The sequence below is a fragment of the Cydia splendana genome, chromosome 20 (assembly GCF_910591565.1).
Source record: "Cydia splendana chromosome 20, ilCydSple1.2, whole genome shotgun sequence".
NCBI classification, from domain to species: Eukaryota; Metazoa; Arthropoda; class Insecta; order Lepidoptera; family Tortricidae; genus Cydia; species Cydia splendana.
The window spans coordinates 12608601-12631657 of NC_085979.1; the positions used below are offsets into that span (position 1 = coordinate 12608601).

The 23057-nt window shown below is 36.3% G+C and overlaps 1 protein-coding gene across 1 annotated transcript in view; it reads left to right on the forward strand.

Annotated features, from left to right (window-relative positions):
• Positions 1-23057, forward strand: part of LOC134800558 (agrin) — a 96832-nt gene that overhangs the window by 44324 nt on the left and 29451 nt on the right. Inside the window, exon 2 of the mRNA XM_063773046.1 lies at positions 5234-5381. Coding sequence (XP_063629116.1) covers positions 5333-5381 — 49 coding nt within the window. The 5' untranslated portion in view covers positions 5234-5332. The remainder of the gene's footprint in view (positions 1-5233; positions 5382-23057) is intronic.

The window sequence follows — 23057 nt, forward strand, 5'->3', positions numbered from 1 at the left end:
ACTTAAATAACAGAAATAACGCTTTACATACTACGAAACTTGTTAATTATGATGTATAAATATGGTTTAAGGCTGAGAAATATTGCAGTCACAAAGTAGTTGCAATGTTTCGACTTTGTGTCGACTCTGTGTTGACACATGACACGCGCTGTCAAAAGTAATAACAAAGTTACTGGTATGTTACTGGATTTGCAAAATGGCTCCTTGTGTTGATTTGTTTTCAGATATTCTCAAAGTGTAAAAATGCCGTGGTCAGAGATGGGCATTAATCGATTAACTGTTTATTCGACTAATTAATGGAATAAAAAAAGTTAATTCTCAAATTTTAATCGCGATTAGTTTAGTCGACCTAACATAGATTGAAATTGAATTAATCTGAATATTAATCGAATAAATTATCGATTAAATCTCGATTGAAAGTTGACAGGGGGCCATTTTTGTACGTAAAAATAATAGAAATGTCTTGGTAGCAAAACACTTTGTCATAAAAGTCGAGATGGGTGTCGATATATAGGTTTTAGGGAGTGCCGATTTCGAAAATAATGACCATTTTGGAATCCGAAATGGCGGCCATGCACTGTGTCATAAAAGTCGTCATGGATGTCGTTTTATACGTTTTAGGGGGCCTCAATTTTTAAAATGATGACCATTTTGGAATCCAAAATGGCGGCCATGCACTATGCCATAAAAGTCGTCATGGGTGTCGTTTTATAGGTTTTAGGGGGCGCAGATTTCGAAAATGATAACCATTTTGGATTCCAAGATGGCGGCCATGCACTATGTCATAAAAGTCGTCATGGATGTCGTTTTATAGGTTTTAGGGGGCCCCGATTTAGAAAATGATGACCATTTTGAAATCCAAAATGGCGGCCATGCACTATGTCATAAAAGTCGTCATGGGTGTCGTTTTATAGGTTTTGGTGGGCGCAGATTTCGAAAATGATAACATTTTCAATTTAAAAATGGCGGCAATGCACTATGTCATAAAAGTCGTCATGAATATCGTTTTATAGGTTTTAGGGGGCGCAGATTTCGAAAATGATGACTATTTTGGATTCCAAGATGGCGGCCATGCACTATGTTATAAAAGTCGTCATGGATGTCGTTTTATAGGTTTTAGGGGGCGCAGATTTCGAAAATGATGACTATTTTGGATTCCACTTTTATGACAAAATACGTAGCCGCCATCTTGGATTATAATACGATCATCGTTTTCGAATTCTGCACTCCCTAAAACCTATAAATCGACATCCGTGACGACGCAAGTTATCTTTATTTTCAGATCTAACAAATTGCTACAGAATACAAAGGACAAAAAAGAAGCGAGGAGGTAATGAAACAAGCAAAAATACAGATGATTCCTCGACGCAATTGGGTGATTCTTAAATTGTGTCCAGATTTTTTTTGTCATAAAAGTTTATATTTTTCACATATTACTCTCATAAGTTCCGTGACATTTCGACCTTGTAATTTTTTAAGTAAATGTTTTTGTTTATCTATGAGGATCTCACTAGAATAGTATAATCAAGGTATGTTTATATTTGATGAATGAAATAGTAACGCAAAAAAATATATATTTGTGTCTTATATTCCTGCCGAAGACTTTTATTTTACCTTTTCCTTCTACACAAGTTTGACCAAGTAATAAGAATTTAGGGCTCTCAATTTTATTTTGACTTCTACAACAGTAAAGCTACGAGGCCATGTTTGGTATCGTTTTCGTATAAATTCGCAGTACCAAATTTAGTTAAGGTATCACATTGACACCATTCCGAAGTAAAAACATATAAACTTATTAAAATACTTTCTTTTAAACTCCTCTTCACGCTTAAACTGCTGAACAGTTTTAATTTAAATTTGGTACACATATATTTTGAGTCCCGAGACAGGATATAATAAGTTATCTCAAAAATCATCCTTTAAAGGTGTGAAATGAGGTGTAGGGGGGAATTCAGAATTGACTTCTTGAAGTTAATACTGTTTAAGTTTAGGTTTGAAGTCATGTTTTTTCATCATTTTTAACTAAATCAAAGATGTAGACCATCCCAAATTTCATATAAATCGGTTCAGCGGTTATTGATTTCCCGTACAAATTTCCACGCCACTTTTCACACCTTCAAAAGATGATTTTGGTTATAAGATCTATATCCTATGTCCTGTTCCGGGACGCAAACTATTTCTATACCAAATTTCAACGAAATCGGTTCAGCGGTTAAGCGTTAAGAAGAGTTTCAAAAAAACCGGCCAAGTGCGAGTCGGACTCGCGTATTAAGGGTTCCGTACATTAAGTCCGACTCGCGCTTGACTGCACATTTCTAATAGGTTTTCCTGTCATCTATAGGTAAAGAACTATTTTGTGTATTCAGACGGACATACATACAGACGCACGAGTGATCCTATAAGGGTTCCGTTTTTTCCTTTTGAGGTACGGAACCCTAAAAAGATTTATTTTTATTTTGTGGAATGGTGTCAATGTGATATCTTAAATGGATTCAGCACCCCAGATTTATACGAAAACGATACCAAACACGGCCTAGCACCTTCACTGATATAGATATATCAAGATAAAATTGAGAGCCCTAAATAAACTTTCAAGAGCGGATATCTCAAAAACTATTCAACATTTCGAAAAAATTGACTGAATAAACTTGTAACAAATTAAATTAACTTTCATTTTGTATAAGTGGCCATGTCGCTGAGATGCATAGTTTCCGAGATATAATCGAAAAACGGGAAAATGGGACCTTCAAAGCCCCCTCTCTCTCCCCCGCTCAAGGGCTACGGCCGGGGACTTTTGATATGTTCACCTCCTAACTTTTCAAACCGAGTTACGGAGTCAAAAATTGTGTTCCGAGCATTTCCCTCTACAACTTTTGGAGCATTCGTTGCCTGACCTATGTAGCTTATTGAATTTCTTTAAAAACTTTTCTGTAAAAGGTTGACGGGTGTTGGGTGTTTATATGGTTTCGGTCGATTATTATCATTTGCATTGCCCATGATGACTTACTAGAATTACGAGCACACGAGACACCAATAGTAGTTTGACAAACCTTGGTTTTCAAGAGGTATTTTATATTGACATTTGCTGTCACAAATTTGCTGTCAGATTTAGTCGCAAACCGCACGCAAAGTGCACACAAATGTGTCGACACCTTGTTACGGAAAAGTGTAGACACGGCGACGACACTTTGTTTCGAAACAATTCTAGACACATTGTGTGGACTCTGTTACGACACATCTGACATTTAGTTACCACTTTGTGATTCTGCGACTGGAATGGTTATATGGGTAACTCCTACCCCTATACAACACAAGCTGTTAGGAGCTGTTAGCAGAAAAGTAGGTTAGGTTATAACTGCGAGCCCTACAGAAAACAAACTGCTGCCAGAAAAGTAGGTTAGGTTAGGTTAGAACTGCGACCCCTACAGAAAACAAACTGCTACCAGAAAAGTAGGTTAGGTTAGGTTAGAACTGCGACCTCTACAGAAAACAAACTGCTGCCAGAAAAGTAGGTTAGGTTAGGTTAGAACTGCGACCTCTACAGAAAACAAACTGCTGCCAGAAAAGTAGGTTAGGTTAGGTTAGAACTGCAACCTGTACAGAAAACAAACTGCTGCCAGAAAAATAGGTTAGGTTAGTTTAGAACTGCGACCCCTACAGAAAACAAACTGCTGCCAGAAATGTGCTGAACTCGCAAAATTGCATGTTAACACCAAATTTCTGTACCTACCGCATTTCTAGCAAATAAATTTCTATTTCTATTTCCAGAAAAGCAGGATTAGGTTAGGTTAGAACTGCGACCCCTACAGAAAACAAACTGCTGCCAGAAAAGTAGGTTAGGTTATACAATATGAGCATTATGCATTTTGGTGTCAGATGTATTGAGTAATATACATTATAAATCAGAGATATTATGAACTTTATACATAATGATCGTTATATACAATGATATTATACTTAAATAGCGTTATACTTAACAAAAATATATATTTTGATGTTATATATAACGTTCGTTATACACCTTGAACGGTATACAAAACAAACTTATACAATATGAGCGTATATAATATGAATATTATAGTATACGTTCTTATGTCTTATATTACTTACCCGTGTCATGCTGACAATAATCTTGTATGAAAAGTATTTTTTTTATTGATAAGTACTTACAAAAGTTGTGATACTTCAAACAGGTAAGTAATACGACAATTGTAATATTTATAACCAGAGGCCATTCGAAACAAAGCCCTTTACATAAAACCATAAAGAAAACTACTTAAACAATAAATCTAAAACGGTTAGCATCACTCAAGCGTTTTCTTGGCGTTGACAGAAGTTTTATAACCTTTAATCCATTCAAAATAAAGATTAAAATCGATTGGCACCAAATCGGCTCGTTAAGCCTTTATTAAGTCGCAGGGAATGTATTTTCCACAATGATTTCGAAGTCTAATCCCAAGTGCTAGGTTTCAATTTTGCGTAATTTCTGACACCTTTATGCCCGTTAAAGATGCGTATTCACGTAGTCGTTAGTGCATTTTGAAAAAAACTTTGCGCATCTCCGGAATCGATAATCGGTGGAGCACGCGGTTAGAATAATGCATCGCTATTTGAAAGTCAGCCTTTAGGATCACTAAACTTATTCACTTTAGTTGCGCAGGAGCATAAAAAATCGTTTTTTCCCGACGCTAAAAGAGGGGTGTTATAAGTATTACCGCTATGTCTGTGTGTGTTCAACATGTCTCATATGCGCCTTAAGGAGGCGCCTATGAGTGATACGCTGGAGGAATATTCGCTGTCATCAAGTGAAGTCTCGGGAGCTCAGTTGGCAGAGCGATGGACTAGATCCAGAGTCGCGAGTTCAAGTATCGCCCGAGACAGTGAATTCTTTTCACTTTTCATTTATTCCTAAGCTTTGTGGTATCAATTGCAGACGTTTCTGCTGTACCAATAACGATCAAGGAGCATTCTACGGGCTGTCCCGTACAAACGCATTTTATTTCCTGTGTAGCGACTTTTTTTCGGCATTTAAAGCAGGCGATTATTTTTCTGTGCATATTTTTGACCATTTGTCATAGAAAAAGAAACTGTTATACCTGCAAATCTTCAGAAAATTTGCGTTTGTACGGGACAAACGGTAGACAAAATCATGGAATCCTCCTCAATCTATTATGTGCCATATTTAGTTTTTATTAAAGCTGATGTAGACTAATAAAACATTTCTTTGTTCCAGACTCCAACATGGACGACTGAGTCGCCGCAGCGACAGTGAATCGAATAAGTGAACGAAATATACAGTGATACTTTATTTAATTGACAAGTGACACCCAATATGGCTTTCGCGGCAAATTTTATAGTGTCAGCAGGCTTCGTTATCATTGGTAAGTGTTAAAAACTGTAAAAAGAAATAGAGATAAGATTAATATTACCAAATCTGAAAAAAAGTGTAGTGTACAACTTTAAGTAAAACCCATAAATCCAGAAGAGCTAAAATCTAAAAATTATAGAAATGTATTTAACCGGCAATAGAAAATATAGCAGGTACATACTTTAGCATCATATCACCTTACTATCTCCTATTAACTTAACGATCTACTTAAAAGAATAACTGATTCATTAATAGCAATAACCCATTCATTTTTTGCTTCCAAATAAAAAGTTCGATAGCTGTAGTTAAAAATGTATCTCTTAATGAGACAGTGACAATCATACTTTCTCCTTAAATATTTCAATGTTGCAATAATGATTCAATAATCAAGCTGATGACATATATTTTTTTGATATTAATTGAAGTCATAACATTTATTTTATCAATTTATACAAATCACAAAAAATGTATTTTCGATTCTATTTTATCACATTCACATCATTAAGGTGATTAATGTATCATATATACTTAAAGCATATTTGAAGTCTACCAAATCACCACTTCATTTGTTTTTGAATTTGCCTTCGAGTTTGTGATGGAGTTGATATTCAATGATAGTGTTTTTATGTTTATCTACAAAGTCACCTCATAAACCACCATAGTCTGCATGTGAACTCAATTAGGCAGTAAAAAAGGCGCAAATTTTATTTTTTTTCTGCTCCATTGGCCATACGAGCTACGAGCATTGGCTACGAGTAATGTGTTCCGCCTTCCAAATTTCATCTTTTTCTATTGATCAAAGTCTGGCAAAACTATCACGAAACTCAATTTAATTGTAGTAGAGCTGTAGCCATTACAGTATGAAACCCTCGAGGCGCGAATGCTCACACTTATCAACTTTTTTTCCCCGCTCCGGTTGTCGCTCATTAAAAATATTAATCGGGACCGGTTAGTTGTGTGAATTAAGTGAGAAGTGGGCGCCAGCCTCAATGGTAACTCGGTTAAGGTGTTAGTGCGCGTGAGTATATGGAAGTACAATGCGCTTTTGCACCTTATCTTCTATACGTCATTCCTTAATTTTAAACTAAATATCAGATTGAACTTGAACCAGAAATTCAAATGACCCACGTTTCAATTCAAACCAGTCTCTAGTCTTTACCACTAGGTACAGTCACCTGCAATAATATGTTACACAACGAAGGCCGTAAAAATATCTGACACGATCTTATTTGTAGAGCCACAACAGCGTGTCACATATTTTTGCGGCATTCGAAGAGTAACATATTATTGCAAGTGACTGGCAGACATCAGTGGACTACGTATATATTTAGTCCAAAATATGATAAGACTGTTTATATACTTTGTTCAAACTAGCTCTGCACAGATTTTGGTGTGATAAAGTGCAGCAGTGCCACAATAAACTGATTATTCAGTTTCACATTCACATTTTCATAGAAATCTGTTTATGCTAACACTTTGACACTTTGTTATTTTAAATTCTGTGCAGAAGCTTTGCCCGTTCTAACAAAATAACAGAATTAAAAAAAAATATTCACACAAAAGAACTTAACTTTTTAGGTCACTTTGGTAACTTTTATCCAATTTGTTAAAAACGGACAAAAACAAATGACGATAACAGTAAGCAGCGTCTCTCGATCTTTATCGCGCTAATGATCTATGGATCAATGATCGATGGCGCGCGCGCTGTCAATAACCGTTAACGTGACAACGTTGATTAATTATGGTAATGCACTGTTTGATTTAACACCTATTTGCTGTAGGGTACCGTGACGTTTTATCACAAGTCGCCTTAAAGCGGCATATAGTGAGGAAATATCTGGGAGACCGAGCTTTGCTCGGAAAACGTATAAAAACTCAAAAATGCGAATTTTCCCAGAGATAAGACCTAGCTAGATCGATCCCAACTAACATTAGGCGCTAAATTTAAGGGTTAGAAGAGATTTATATAAGCGCCTATTTACTCTTTAGGTGTAGTTAGTGCTCTAAAAATAGGAGTTATAGCCGGCTATAACCCCGTTTTAACCCCGGATTGGGCACAAATTTTATCACCATAAGATTTATAACAGTGCTACAGTAGGGTTAGCGGATAAAAAAGAGACATAAGAGCGGTATAGTGGAGCTACAATAGTGTTAATTAATTCTTTAGGAGCTATATGGGTTGCATATAGGTGACTACAAACTGTTGTAGTAGAAGAGCGCTAAAGTAGTGCTGTAATAGCGTTGATTAACAACTTAGGATTTAAAAGGGTGCCAAATAAGCGACTACTAACTGTTTGAGTAGTAGTGTAGAGCTATATAGATGATACTTTCAGCTTTAGATGGTATATTAGCATTTAAAGTCAATATTTGTAACACTCAAGAAGGTAATTGCACATTTTTTCCTTAGCCCTGCCTGCTTTGGTTGCAGATGTTTCCATTTTGTATTATTATTTGTAAGCTTGCACTGTGACAGCTTGAAGTGAAATGTAATGGCGGATAAATAAAAGCAAATAATTATTTTAGTTCACTGATGCCGGTGTTATCTGCGGATTTATGATGGCGAAATTAATTACACTGTCAATAACTATATGTATTACTAACAAAATTTTAAAGGGCCTCTGATCCTTTGCATATTTATCTGAATATAATATTTTTTAAATTGTGGTCCACCGTATTTAATTTTCGCAAAATTACACAATATACGTGAAGTCCGGTTTTAAATACAACAATACTAACATTATGTCTATATTGAGTAAAAGTATCGATTTTTATTAAGTATTTACGTTCTAATTAACAGTTTTTGTTTTGCTTATTGATTCATCGGTCATATTAACATGGCGCTACAGGCTTAGGTTGTAAGTAAGACTCTAATAACACTATAAGATGTACTAAGGTATTGAATAACGCCCGTCTGCGACTACATGATCTATAAAAGTGACTCATAACTTCTCTTTTCGACTGTAAGTGAGACAAGAGAGTTAAGAAGCGATTGCGAGTAACGGAGCTATAAAAGAGTTTTTATCGCCAGTTTAGAACCTCAAGTGAAAATTGCAGCTGCTTATTACTCATTTAGATGTTAAGGTGGTAGAATTCACTTTGAGCTATAACACTGGCGGCTTAAGATCCATTATAGCGGCCAAAACGGCTACTGTGGATCTTAAAGCTATACATGGACCTCTTAAAGACCTTGATGTCACCAGAGCCTGTAAGCTTAGAGTATATAGCTATTCTACAGCCGTTATATGTCTTTAGGTGATAAAATAAGTGCTAAGTGTCGCCTAATTGTTTGTTGGGATTTATCGCCCCCGAAAATCCACAATATAGCAAATTTCATCGAAATCGTTAGAGCTGTTTCCGAGGTCCCAGAAATATATATATAAATAAACAAGAATTGCTCGTTTAAAGGTATTAGATAGTATTAGATATATAGATAGATAACCAAGAATTGCTCATGAAATAAAACTAATGAAACGGATTATATCGCGTATATTGAATACATACTACATCCCGACGTTTCGAACCCTCTACAGCGTTCGTGGTCAACGGGTGACTGAGGAAAAACTGTACTGCGCAAAAACTACCCACTTACAAAATAATGAATCATCATGAACTATACATTTTAAGGCCAGATACATGCAAAATTGGTTCATAAGGCTAGTTCTACACTACAACTATTTTCAAGTAAAGCTAAACGTTTCAATAGTTTTATTTCATGAGTAACTATCGCGGTAACCGAAGACAATATCAAGAATTGCTCGTTTAAAGGTATTAGATAGATTAGATAGATAGATAGATAACCATATTTAACCTCAAGCCGCCCCCTCGTAAAGCCAGGAAATCAAATAGAAACAAAAGATAATGGCGTGCCGCGTGAAACTTGCGACTTGGGTTTAATTTTAATTAGACATGTTTTCATGTTATTTTTTTATCGAGCGTCGCGGAGTGTTCCATGTGGTTCATACCGTGACACCAAGCTATGTAAGGACTAGTTAGCGCAGCTCTTAATTTTGCGTAATTATTTTAAACTATGTTTAAGGTTATATTTATTGTGGTAATCAATATTTTTTCTTTTTTTTTTTTTAGTTTCCCCGGAAACGCAATAAATGTCATTTATTTATGGCCGTGAACTATCAAGCATCGCTTTTGTCAAATAGTGACCCTTCTATACGTTAGTTCTTTTATGTATGCTGTTGTTTATATCTGCGATTAACTAGATAATAAAACTAGGTAATTGCGTTTATTATTAGGTCTTATAGATTTCCCGATTTTATGGATTCTTGGTAATAACTTAAATGAATTTACGAATCCTACTAATGCGTGCAATAAATACTGACTTCGCTTGTAAATTCCCTAACAATGTGCCAAATAAAAAAATAGTAAGGAATTACCTACATAAAATAGAAAGTACAGTTCATTATGTATCTACTGCCCAGGGCCATAGAGATGATAATAGAAAAACAGCAAAAAAGCGTTATGAACCCTTTTTTGGCGCCTCCGCCGGTTTGTGGTTTTTAAAACAATATCAATTAAATAGGATCTCCAACTAGCTCAGTTTGAAAACTAAAGACTATGCCCATATTAGGTACAGTCACGATCAGATAGAGAGTCCTGCAGTTTGGCAGAAGAAAACAATCTGTATAATAGGGTTTATTTCATCTGAATATTTTTTTTTTTATATATATATCGGAGCGGCCGAGGTGCTCAAAAATATCTGAACGTGCACTCTAATGCCTTAACAATAGAGGCGTGTTCAGATACTTCTGAGAATTGTGAGCATTTTGGACGCTCCGATATATCTGATGGCAATTGTACATGCTGTGCTTATTTTGGGACAACGTTGATCCGTGTAAGATTTTCCACTACTAGTCAAATCAGTTACTATTTTCGAACTGTCAAAACGATTTGCTACTATGGAATTTATATGAAACACTAGCATGTGACGTCACGATCAAATTACCTACTCTTTATAGTTTTATACGGGTTTTAAAATAAATAAATAAATAAAATAAATATTAGGGGACATCTTACACAGATCAACCCAGCCCCAAACCAAGCAAAGCCTGCACCATGGGTGCCAGGCGACGATACACCTACTTATATAGACAAATACATACTCATATACATAGATAGAGTGATAGATATTGTGTCTAAAAATAACTGCTGTCTATGTTTCTCTATTAATCTTCTGGTGCTTTATTTCTTGCATGGAGTAAAATAATTTATTTTAGATACAGTAAATACCCTATTGTATTGTTCTTTTTAGTATCAGAACCCTGACAAACGACAATTTTCCCACTTGACCGATTCTTTACAAATTAACACATCATTTATTCATGTCGGATGTCGCATATATTTATTCCGTGATAGTGTTTTAATGAATGGCTCCACAATAAATGCTAATTTATTCACGGTACACCAGAAGTGCTGATAATAATATGTTTTCACAGCTTCATGTCAACAGGCAATCAAGTTTAATTGTATAGTGTTAGTTGTATTTGCCTGGTTATTACTCAAAATAATTGGTTTACATTTTCTTTAACTTTCTGTTACAAACACCTATAAATTCAAACAGAGTGAATAGTAGGCTCCTCTTTTGTAAGCCAACTCATAAAATTTAATAGGGCGGAAATATTTTTGGCAAACACATAAAAAGATTGTATCTACACATATCAAAAATACGCTATAATGTGTTTAAAACCGCAAATTATTGCCTTCGCCGAACTGTCCAAGAGCTCACTGGTTGCTCTCGGTCCTGCATTCGCTGCTGCTGAATGTTAACGCCGGTACAGTGTCGATCACGCAGACTGACCGCAACAATGAAGTGGTCCTCTCTCCTCGATGTGCACCTGGGACGGCCAGATACAGGTTTCTTAGCAAGCCTTCCAGTCCATGTGAACTTTTGGTAGACTCTGGAGACAGCAGACTGATTTAAATTCAGCTGTTCAGCAACTTCAGGCTGCTTAAGGCCTTGATTCAGCAAGACGATGACTTGGCTGGCTTCAGTTTCTGTGGTGTCCATTTTATCCAGGTGATTCCAGTGAATAATTGCGTGAGATATGCACAGGTCAACTTCTGATAAGCGACTGATAAGAAATAACCGGTTAAATCGGTTTTTATGGCTCTCAAAGGGGCTCAACTCGTGCGTAATCAAAGCAGGTAAAATCTCATTTTCTACAAAAATAACAATTACCTGAAAATTACCTAACCGATTTTACGGGTGTAATGTTTTTGGGTGTTGTGTTGGTGGGTGGGATGTTTTTGATAGCTTAATAAATAAACAATAATATTGCAATCTCAGTTTTACTAAAATATTGACCGTTTTCGAAAAACCCGACAATAACTAAAATATGCGACTTGAGTCGATTTTTTTGCTCCCGAGTGTAAGTGTTGAACAGTAAGTTACAGCTAATTTCTCATCTGTGACAATGATAATAAATAAATAAATAAAATAAGTAAATAATTTAGCCTATATACCTACGTCCCACTGCTGGGCACAGGCCTCCTCTCAAGCACGAGAGGGTTAAGGCTATAGTCCCCACGCTGGCTCGTACCAATGAGTTTTTCGGAACTTATGTACGGAAAATCATTTGATATTTAACACTAGCTTTTCGGTGAAGGAAAACATCGTGAGCAAACCTGCATACATCCGCGAAGAAATTCCTAGGTGTATATAAAGTCCCCAATCCGCATTGGGCCAGAGTGGGGACTGTCACATGAAATGGAGTTTTAATAATTATGTGTGTAGAGTAGTGTATGTAACTGTACAAACGACTCAATCAAAATATTAAGACTGAAATGAATCTGTAAGATGACAGGCAGCGGCCGCCCCGCTTACCGCGCCGCCTGTCGCCTGCATCCAGTCCGTGGCCTAACACGATACGGTTAATGAATGGATTGGCAGTAGTCGGGCAACTAATTGGCCGAGTTAAGAAGGCGGCCATGTGCAGGGTAATCCCCGCTGCACAAATGGCACTGATTGACACTTATTAGCGCTTTTACTCCTATACGCTTTTGGACTTAAGAAATAGGAGAACAGTATTTTGTTTTTAATTCACCATTTTTACTTTTCACCAACGTCCTATTTTTGGCCATTTTTAGGGTTCTGTACCTAGTAAAACAGTAACAATAGTAAAAAATTATATAGCTGTTGACTTATGTGTATTACTAACAATTCGTCCTTTTAATTCAAAATCTATAAGCTAAATTTAAATGAAATTTGAAACAGGCGTGATAAATTTCAAAAAAGGGGGGCGCTTTTGAGGTTTCCTCCTATTTAGAATCGACTTTCGTGTGTAGTGCGTCGGGGCTGACACATTCTACTTTTTTACTCTTCTACGAGTATCGGAAGAACTCGTGATTCTGATTAAAAATAACATAAACGCGTTCAAATAAAAAAAAGTATAGTAGTTAAGTATACAACTTTAAATAAAGTTACCCATACCATAGAAAAAAACATATAACAAGCTAAACATGAGTAAGCAAAGGCGGTGAAAAGTTTTCTATTGTTGTTATTATATATGGCAGTACAAACAATACAACTAACCACAGATAGATCTTATGTCTTTACAATAAGGTATATTATTTGTCAGTCATCAGTGTGGAAACTGGCACCCATTCAAATTCGTGAGCCATACGCCGCACGTCCGCCGTGTTACACTAAACTCGGTTTTTTGCGCGTTTAGCGGTACCCATATCAAGGTACAGAGTGCTTGTTTTTATATGCTCTTATTTTATTTATCTACTCACATAATGCTTCTATGATGCGTTCAAAATCCGCGAATTACAACTAACATGAAAATAAATTATTAGAACAAATTTATCTCTGAAAATATAACTATTTCGTAATAATAACGTTGATATTTATTTAATAATTACATTCAAACAAATTTCCGAAAATAAAAAAAATGATTTGACCCCAATTCTATTATCAGTCGAGATGACGTTTTATTGAGTGTGTGATCAAATGCCGATGCCGCCATAGTGGTTGTAACATCCAGTCCCAGAATACATCATATAGAGCTTTTAATATGTGTGTAGATAAAGCAGTGTATGTAGTTATGTATACAGTTGTACAAAACTAAGCATAAAAACACTCGTGTGTTGTTTTTAGCTTTCAGCTCGTTTCATACTCGTAAACCCACACTCATAGGTATATTAGTGTATTATATTATAAAATAAATAAATAAATATTATAGAATAATTTTACACAGATCGACCTAGTCCCACAGTAAGCTCAATATGTAAGGCTTGTATTATATTATGTAGCAGTCACATAAACTACATAATCATAGTGTGAAACTAAGTAAAAGTGTGTATAAATAAATGTAATAATAAAACTATCACGATGTATCAGCCTGTCTGCTTAGCGCCGTCGGCCCACATTTTTTTCGGGCCACACAAGGCAATCAGACGCTTAGCCATGGTATAATAATATACTCCGCCTGGTAGTCTCTTCCGACCACGTGACTGACACAAGCCTACGTCATCATGCGACAGCGAATAATATGCAATAGCGCTATACAGGGCGAAATCGGGGTCGTGATTCAAACCTATTGTACTTAACTCGGTAAATTAACGCGATGTTAGGTATAAAGTTATTTTTTAAATAATTGCTGCCATTCATTAATTAATCAACAATTTAAGTATCCCAGTTAAAAACGCAAATTATGGTCACCTTACAATTCATGTTAAAACCTATGTAATAAACAACTGATTAGATGAGTAAGAAATGTCAACCGTCACTGTTATGACAAAGTCAAAACTTTAAAATAAATAAAATCATTCCAAGATTGTACATTGAGTTCATTAATTCTGGCAATTCTAAAGATAATTAAGCAGAAAAATGCCCGCGGCATATCCGTTTTCAAATGTTGAGCGGTCTGACATGGTAATGTTTTATTACCAAGCACGTCGTGCTACCATTGCTCGGGATTTATTTCACCAACGTTATCCATTGATATGTTGAGACAAGTGGTGCCTGAATTACCGCGAGAAGTGCCGGAACATTACCTCCATAGCTTACACTATCAACACGATGGTGCTCCTGCTCATTTTAAACACAGTGCGCAATTACCTCGATGAACAGTTCCCGGGAAGTTGGATTGGCCGCGGCGGCGGCGGACCCGTGGCATGGCCTCCTCGTAGTCCCGACCTGACGCCCTTGGATTTTTTTTTCTGGGGCGGAATCAAAAGATTTCTGTACCATTGAAGAGCTTTGTCAGCGAGTTATTCGAGCATTTGAAAGTGTGAAAATGAATCACTTTGCTCTCGGCAGATTAAAAGATAACATAAGACGACGAGCCGAATTGTGTCGACAGCAAAACGGATCATACTTTGAGCAGCTCCTGAAGTATGTTTAAGTTGTGATCGTATTTGTTAAAAGTTTTGTGGAGTTTCCGTCCCAGTGATTGTAAATAATTTTAATAAAGTCTTTAAATTAATTTTAAACTTTTCAATTGCTTTTACACTGAATGTAAAACCGAAGATAAGTGTTATTTAAGTGATAGTTAGATAAGTGTAAAACCGAAGATAATTAATGCACTCTAATCTACAGTGTTGTGTTCCTAATTAAGTGGCAAGTCTTATTTTTCTTTCTTGCTACACGACCCCGATTTCACCCTGTATAAAGTGGCAATGTTATTGTGACGTATGCTTGTGTCACTCTGGGACGAGAAGATCATGTCAACGAAGAAACACACAATGCTAGTGATGTACCAACTATTGATTTGGCCGACTAGCCGACTAATCGGCGCTCGGTTGGCCGATTAGTCGGAAAATGCTTATTTAATTAGGTAAGCAAGTACGAGTATATAAAATAGTTTTGTAACCGTTCATACAAAATGTATGTGAAAGCGCGTCGCAAATGTATTTTTGTTTACGAACACATTTTTCCTTTCTAAATCGAAAGTCCCCTTGATTCTAAGTAGAAAGAACCCAAAAAGTCTATCAACTTTAAAAAAAATATGATGGTTTAGTTAGTGTAGCCACCATTGGCGCTAGGAGTATATGCAGCTGTAATGCTCAGCCAAGATATGGTCGGACCGGATCGATACAGCGATTGCGAGCACGATGTTTGTTTTATATATTAAATAATCTTAGTTGTAAATAGTCGTTATGTTGTAACTTCTTGCTGTGTAACTTTTGTTATTTTCTATTTTTTTTTTCTTATTTGACAATTTGTTTACTGTATGTTATTTCTATGTCATTTTCTTCTTGTCTGTTACCTCCCGTGATTCTTCTCACTTGATGGTCTCATCGGAAGATCAGCGCTGGAAGCCACCAGCAACATGCTGAGATGGGGCCATTTCGTGGCACTTTAATCTTATTTTATGTTTTCTTTTTTTTTTGTTTGTGCTTACGAATAAATCTATTCTATTATATTCTATTCTATATACTTTTTCGCAAAATGCCCTTCAGCTGACTATATGGAACCACTAACACGATTCCTCCACACATAGCGCAGTGCTTTTTGCATCATTTGAAGGTATTTTTTCGCCTACCGGTTTACTGTCATTGACTAAGTAATATGAAAATTGGTGTTTAATGCCACACGAGGACAAAAAACGTTGATCCACTTAACAGTAGGTAAATGAGTTTATTTACGTTGTATATGTAGTTTCGCTTCCCATAAGAAATAAATAAGGTTATTTTAAACTTATTTATTTCTAAGCTCACTCCAGACATGAGTACTTACTTAATTAAGTAAATTATAATAAGTTGTATGGGATGTATGGTAAAACGTAATATTAATAAGATTAATACTCGCCTAAAACTTAATAAATACTTGAATCTTGTTACAAATAAGCAGACATAGGATTCTATGGGGCAGAATTTATTGACAGCTAAGGAGTTCCTATATCGATAAACTCAATTATCGAGGTTTCTCTTATGTACTATATATCGATCGCTCCAAGTTTTGTTTGTAAAAATAAATTATTATTCAAAGTATTAACATGAACAAAATAATAACCAAATTTCCATTTTCTTTATTTTAAAGGGATTTTTGAAACTTCACTTATCGTAATTTTTTTTAATCTAGCGGTCATATAAAATAGGCTTTGTGTAAATTTTATCATCAACCCCGAAATAATACTACAAATAATATACATTTACAAACGAAACTGGAGGCGGTCACTAGTATTAGAAAAAGTATCGATAATTCAGTTTATCGATATAGGAACTCCTTAGCTGTTAATAAATTCTGGCCCATAGAATCCTATGTCTGCAAATAAGTTTACGTCGAAAACTTATTATAACTGGGTTTCTTTCTATCTTTCGTAGGAGTGCTTATTCGTCATTTTATTAACCTTTAATGTAGAAAGGAAAATCTTACAGTACAAAAGGCGGACTTAATGCCATAAACCCCATAAGGCATTCTCTACCAGTCAACCTTAAGGCAAAGCAGAGAGATGGTGACATTTATGTTTGTTAGAAAGGGGCGAAATTTTACTAAAGTTTGCTAAGTTTTATAAATGTATATGTATACGGAAGTACCTATATAGGTAATGCTTTGCAACTCTGTATTGGCAATATGTGGCTTTCCATTTGGGTAATGAAGACCTTTCTATAAGAATTTCTGTTGAAATTTTAGATAAAAATGATCTTATGGCACTTGAAAATGTGTTCTCAGTTCTCACACCGTTTAAGCCTTAAAGAACGGTTATTCTAATCTGTAACAGTGAAAGTATTACTGAACTTATCTTATTAAATAAGCATAATTTATTCTTCCTATTAGAATGCTCTAAATAAGTCTAATAAATCGATTTGCATATATTGGGCACATTGGTGATCTAGTTTATTAATGTCTAGGTGATTAATCTTAAGCTTAATTAATGTTAATTTAAGACCACGCTAGTGTGTGTGTGGCAATCAGAACGTAATGTCTTAATTATAACTCTCGCGTCGAATGATGGTTCCTATGACAGTTCATATTTATAGGAAGTTCCCATACTTTTACTCTTTGGAAGTACAGTCACCTGCAATAATATGTTATACAACAAAGGCCGCAGAAATATCTGACACAATCTTATTTGTAGAGCCACAAGAGCGTGTCAGATATTTTTGCGGCATTCGAACAGTGAGAGAGATTGTACCTGTTATGTAAAGTTAGCGACCGAAGGCTGCGGGAAATGTGCAATACCACTGTCAGTTTTCTTGATAAATTAATTTACAGATTTAGTGTATACCTAATTATTTTCCATCGTATCTTCACGGAAACGTACAAACGTTGCTATTTCAGTCAGTCTCGGTCCAAAAAGTACTGAGGTTAACTGAAGTAGCATGACAAATACGAACGTTTCCGAGAAAATACGATGGAAATAAATTATGCACTACATCCTGATTGAACGTTCTAATTATTGCATTCTAGTAAAGACAGCAACTTAAGCGTTACTGTGGATTCAGTCACCTTAACAGAGCTTTAATACGAGTAAATTTCTCATAAAAAATTTAACGACCTAGGGCTCCTAGGCTGGTCGGTATTTAAGTCCCTGCGACGAAGCACACTTCCTCGTAAGGGCATTTATTTGTGCATCCATCACAAATATTTATTCGTAAATGTATCTAAGTATTTATCTACATCAGCAGCGGTATCATGGTCGCATTTTTATCACCTGTCATGCCATGCGTGGCCGTCGCACTTACATATTTGTTAGAACGCGACAGGCATGGTGACAAATGATAAAGAGCCGACCATATTAGCCCTACTGTCTATCATATAATTATATCTTTATCCCCACACTAGCTTCATTGTGCTTACTGTGGATGGATTGTGGAATATTTTTTTATTTATAAACCGAAAGATGAACCGAATGTCCACGGTATACCTACTACCAGTATACTACTACTACTACTACTACTAGTAGTATACTACTGGTAGTATATACCTACTGTAAACATTCTGTTCATCTTTTCGGCTCACGACATACCTCATAGGATAATCTCCTAGGCGTCGCCATAAATCGTGAATCCGTGCTAGAAAGCTGAAATTACAACTTTCTAATACGAGAACATTTGCTCTGTTGTGTTATATACGATGTGTGGCCGATGACAGAACGAGTTCAAATCATATTTTATGTTTCCCATAAATATTTTATTCGTCGAACGATGTGATCCGGGTGTCATATTTTGAAATATAGTCGGTTACACACTTCGCGCTTTAATATCACTTAGCGCCACTTGCACCATTCCACTAACCCGGGTTAACCGGTTAAACCTGGAGTTACTATGGTTACCAGTACAATTTGACACTGGGTTAACGGTTTAACCGCTTAAGCCCGTGTTAGTGGGATGGTTCAAGTGGCCCTTAAGAGTTAAAGGCTATGTTAGCAAATGTATTTTTAACCATAATATGACGCATATTTATGTAAAGAGTTAGGTACAGAGGTTTTCTTGTGTCATAAACTTGTAATATAAGTGAAAGTTTAATTATTTTCGTTGAAAGCTTTTATTATAAGGGGCAGCAACATACGTATTATATAGTAAGCAGAAATTGACAACCAATTTTCCTCGAGTAAATAGTTTATGAATGTATAGTAGTCTGTTCCACCGTAGCGTCAATACTATACTGAGCGGATTTTCGTGAAAAAGGTGTCAATCGATTCGTTTTTGTCGCGGGTTACATACGAGTATGCTAAATTTTGTAACCGATTTTGAAAAAGTACAATACAATACAATACAATACAAATGCTCATTATTGCACACCTCAATAAAAGAAGACAATACAAAAGGATACAGAAATACAAGCAGAGGTCAACAACAGGCGGTCTTAAAAGTATAAAGTAGTAGGTTTTCTACGAAAAAAACAGTCTGGATAATATTTTTCAAGTATACCTAATTGTACATATAGTTAATAGCATTAACGTTAGGCAGATTACAAAGGCGGAAGTTGGTCATAGGAACTCTGTAATAAATTAACACAACTCATTAAGACGAAATAGGAGCTGAGTTTTAAATATTTTAGGTAAATATACCCGTCTCGCTAACGGAAGCGGCACCTAAAAGTAGTGCGATAAGGACAAGGCGAAAATCCTGCGTAAAAATCTCAAAAATCGAGGTTTCGTACTCCTCTGTTTCCTCCTCCAAAACTTAACCAATCGTAACCAAATTTGGAAATCTAAATGATTATGAAATTATCTGTGTCGGACCGTTTTGCTTTTTTGGCTAATTGATATCAGTTTTTAATGCCACGCCTCTCATTGCGGCATAGTCAATTAGGCCATTTTGGCCATTTTTGAAGGGCTCTAGCGCCTTAAAAAACAAAAATATCAAAAAAAGCAAAACGGTCCGACACAGATATTGACAATATTAATCTGTGTTGAAAAAATCATTGCTCTAGCTTCAAAAACCACGGAGGAAAACGAGGAGTACGTTTGTATGGAGAAATGACCACTCCCGTTGGATCTTAAGTTTCTGCTTGTTAGAATTGATTAGTTGTTGTTAACTGTGCAATAAAATGTACAGTAGCTAACTAATTTGCAGGTATCTAAAATACTTACATTTAGAGGAATGACTAATAGGCAAATGGAAATTCTGTATGGCCAATTTCTTGCCCTGATACCGAAATAAAAATTGTTCCTCTAAAAATATGGCGTTCTGAATCTTTTAACCCTTATACTCGTAAGCTTGTCGCAATGCGCGAAAGTTGATATTGGGGTGTATAGCCGCGCGCGTCAGTAGACGTCTTCGGCGGTCAAATAGTTAAAGACCTGCATACCGCTGAAGCCATTTTTAGGGTTCCGTACCCAAAGGGTAAAATGGGACCCTATTATTAAGACTCCGCTGTCCGTCTGACCGTCCGTTCTTCCGTCTATCTGTCTCTCTGCCTGTCACCAGGCTGTAAATTGAGAACCGGATAGCTAAGCAGTTAACATTTTCACAGATGATGTATTTCTGTTGCCACTATAACAACAAATACTAAAAACAGAATATAACAAATATTTAAATGGAGCTGGAGCAAACGTGATTTTTTTGCCGTTTTTTGCGTAATGGTACGGAACCCTTCGTGCGCGAGTCCGACTCGCACTTGGCCGGTTTTTTGTAACTTGTTGCCACCCTCGTCGAAAAGAACTTACCTACTTATAAGGCCTTTATAATTAGGTCTTATAGGATTTCTTTTTTCGCAAAACCACTTTATCAAACACCGCTAGCGTTAAGTATGCAATAACGACCCAGCAAATTAAAATGGTGGCTATTCTGGACTTCCTGGAAGCCGCTGATTGGTTCTGTAAAACGATGAGAACGGATACTTGGCGGCTAATAACGGCCATTAGTCATTGATTTATTTGAGCAATCGGATATGGATACTCACTCTGAAGTCTCTGAATTTATTATACGTGTTGACGATAGATTACCAATATCTTAATTTTGATACCAAGTACCTAATTTACTTTTTTAGGGTTCCGTACCCAAAGAGTAAAAACAAGACCCTATTACTAAGATTCCTCTATCCGTCTGTCCGTCTGTCTGTCTATCACCAGGCTGTATCTCAAGAACTGTGATAGCTAGACAGTTGAAATTTTCACAGATGATGTATTTCTGTTACCGCTAACAACAAATACTAAAAAGTACGGAACCCTCAGTGGGCGATTTCGAATCGCACTTGGTTTTTTTTCGGTTGGAAATCATTAATTTTAATTCGATTTATTATCTTGTACTATTTTTTTTTTCATACAAATTTTAACCAGTTCATTCGCTCATCTCCCCAACCTGATATTGTGGAGTATAGTAATATCATACGAGCAGCTTAATCCTTCCTCGAAGATTAATACAGTTATGTTTTAACCCTGTTCAACATACATTAGCTCCAGGCGGTGTTAACTTAAAATTGTCTCTACCGGGAATCGAATCTGGGTCGAACGGTACTCGGTAACGTTATGCAGTTTTACGCCTTCCAAGAGTCAATAAGTAAATTGACAATCTAAGTGACAGGATAAATAGGATATTAGAGCTAACGGAGTTGTTGCTGCTGAATCAGTAGTCAAGAAAAAAGCTTAGCTCATTGACCATGAAGTAAAAAAAACCGGACAAGTGCGAGTCGGACTCGCCCACCGAGGGTTCCGTACTTTTTAGTATTTGTTGTTATAGCGGCAACAGAAATACATCATCTGTGAAAATTTCAACTGTCTAGCTATCACGGTTCGTGAGATACAGCCTGGCCCCAATTTCACCACGGTGACAGGTGCGACAATTGTAAAATCACTGTTGCTGACGTCACAGGCATCCATGGGCTACGGTTACCACTTACCATCGGGCGGGCCGTATTCCTGTTCGCCACCATCATTGTATTATTTAAAAAAACTTTATTATATCGGAAAAAAACAGATATTTCTTTTGCGAAGTTTCTGACAATTGTCAAGATTTAGAAGAATTGTAGGTAATTCTTGACAGGTAATGAGTTATATGTCGGAATTTCGTGACAATTGTAGTGTTTCTTGTGACAATTGTCATAAACTTAGCAAGAGAAATATCTCTTTTTTTCCGATATAATAAAGTTTTTTTTTAATAAAACAATGATGGTGGCAAACAGGTATACGGCCCGCCCGATGGTAAGCGGTAACCGTAGCCCATGGATGCCTGTGACGTCAGCAACAGTGATGTTTTACAATTGTCGCACCTGTCACCGTGGTGAAATTGGAGCCTGGTGACAGACAGACGGACGGACGGACGGACGGACGGACAGACGGACGGACAGCGGAGTCTTAGTAATAGGGTCCCGTTTTACCCTTTGGGTACGGAACCCTAATTAGTATAAAAATATGGGTGCATACAACTTACTCAAAAATATGTCCCATAGTTCTTAATTCGCTGGCATAAGAGCTATGAGACATATTTTTAAGTTTGATGAGTGCACCCATATTTTTACACTTGACTGTACATACCGTGGGAACTATATGTATAGGCTGAATTATCCTTATTATAATTATATATAGACAGTTAGTATATTAGGAAAACAAGTTTTGTCATGTGTCATGTGAGACAATGTTATGGTAGGCAAAAGGCAAATGTGTTGGAAAATTGTGGTAGTGTTATTATAGCTGTCTTGCATGATCTAAAGGTCAGGCGAAAACCTCGCACCTTCAATGTTTTAATTTGATAGTACCAAACAATATGCAATAGAATTGTTAACACAGTGTTGTGAATTTACCTTAAATGCATCTGCAGCTTTCCACCGCCTTACTTATCAAAGCCACTTGGAAAATGTAAACAGTAGAAAGCCGTCAATTTGAAAAGACTTATTGTTTCATCTGTTTTCCCTCGGTTGTCGTAAAATCAAATGAATTGAGTCGCATCTATAAAATTTGTAACTGTTTGCAAATTGATTCAGTCAAAGAGCATTTGAATGAATCATTGAAACAGTGTGTACACCTTTGCAATATTTCTTTTTTTCGAAAATATACTTGTGAATGTCGTCAGTCCTCGCTCAAGCTCGGCCGTCTCAATAATACTCGTCGGAGTACCTACTTCCTTCCGTTGGAGGTTATACGATAGATATGCCAGATCAAATTAGGCCCTCGACGAGAAGGATATAAAACGCAGAAATATGTACAGCGGGCGTGTATGAGATGGCTTTGTTGTCACTAAGTGGGTCCCGAGGTTAATCGCAAGTATCTGGTTATGATGCTCCTTCGAATTCATCATGCCCTGGTACATTCCGTAGATTTTCTACTTTGTATATGTTTAATATATTTGA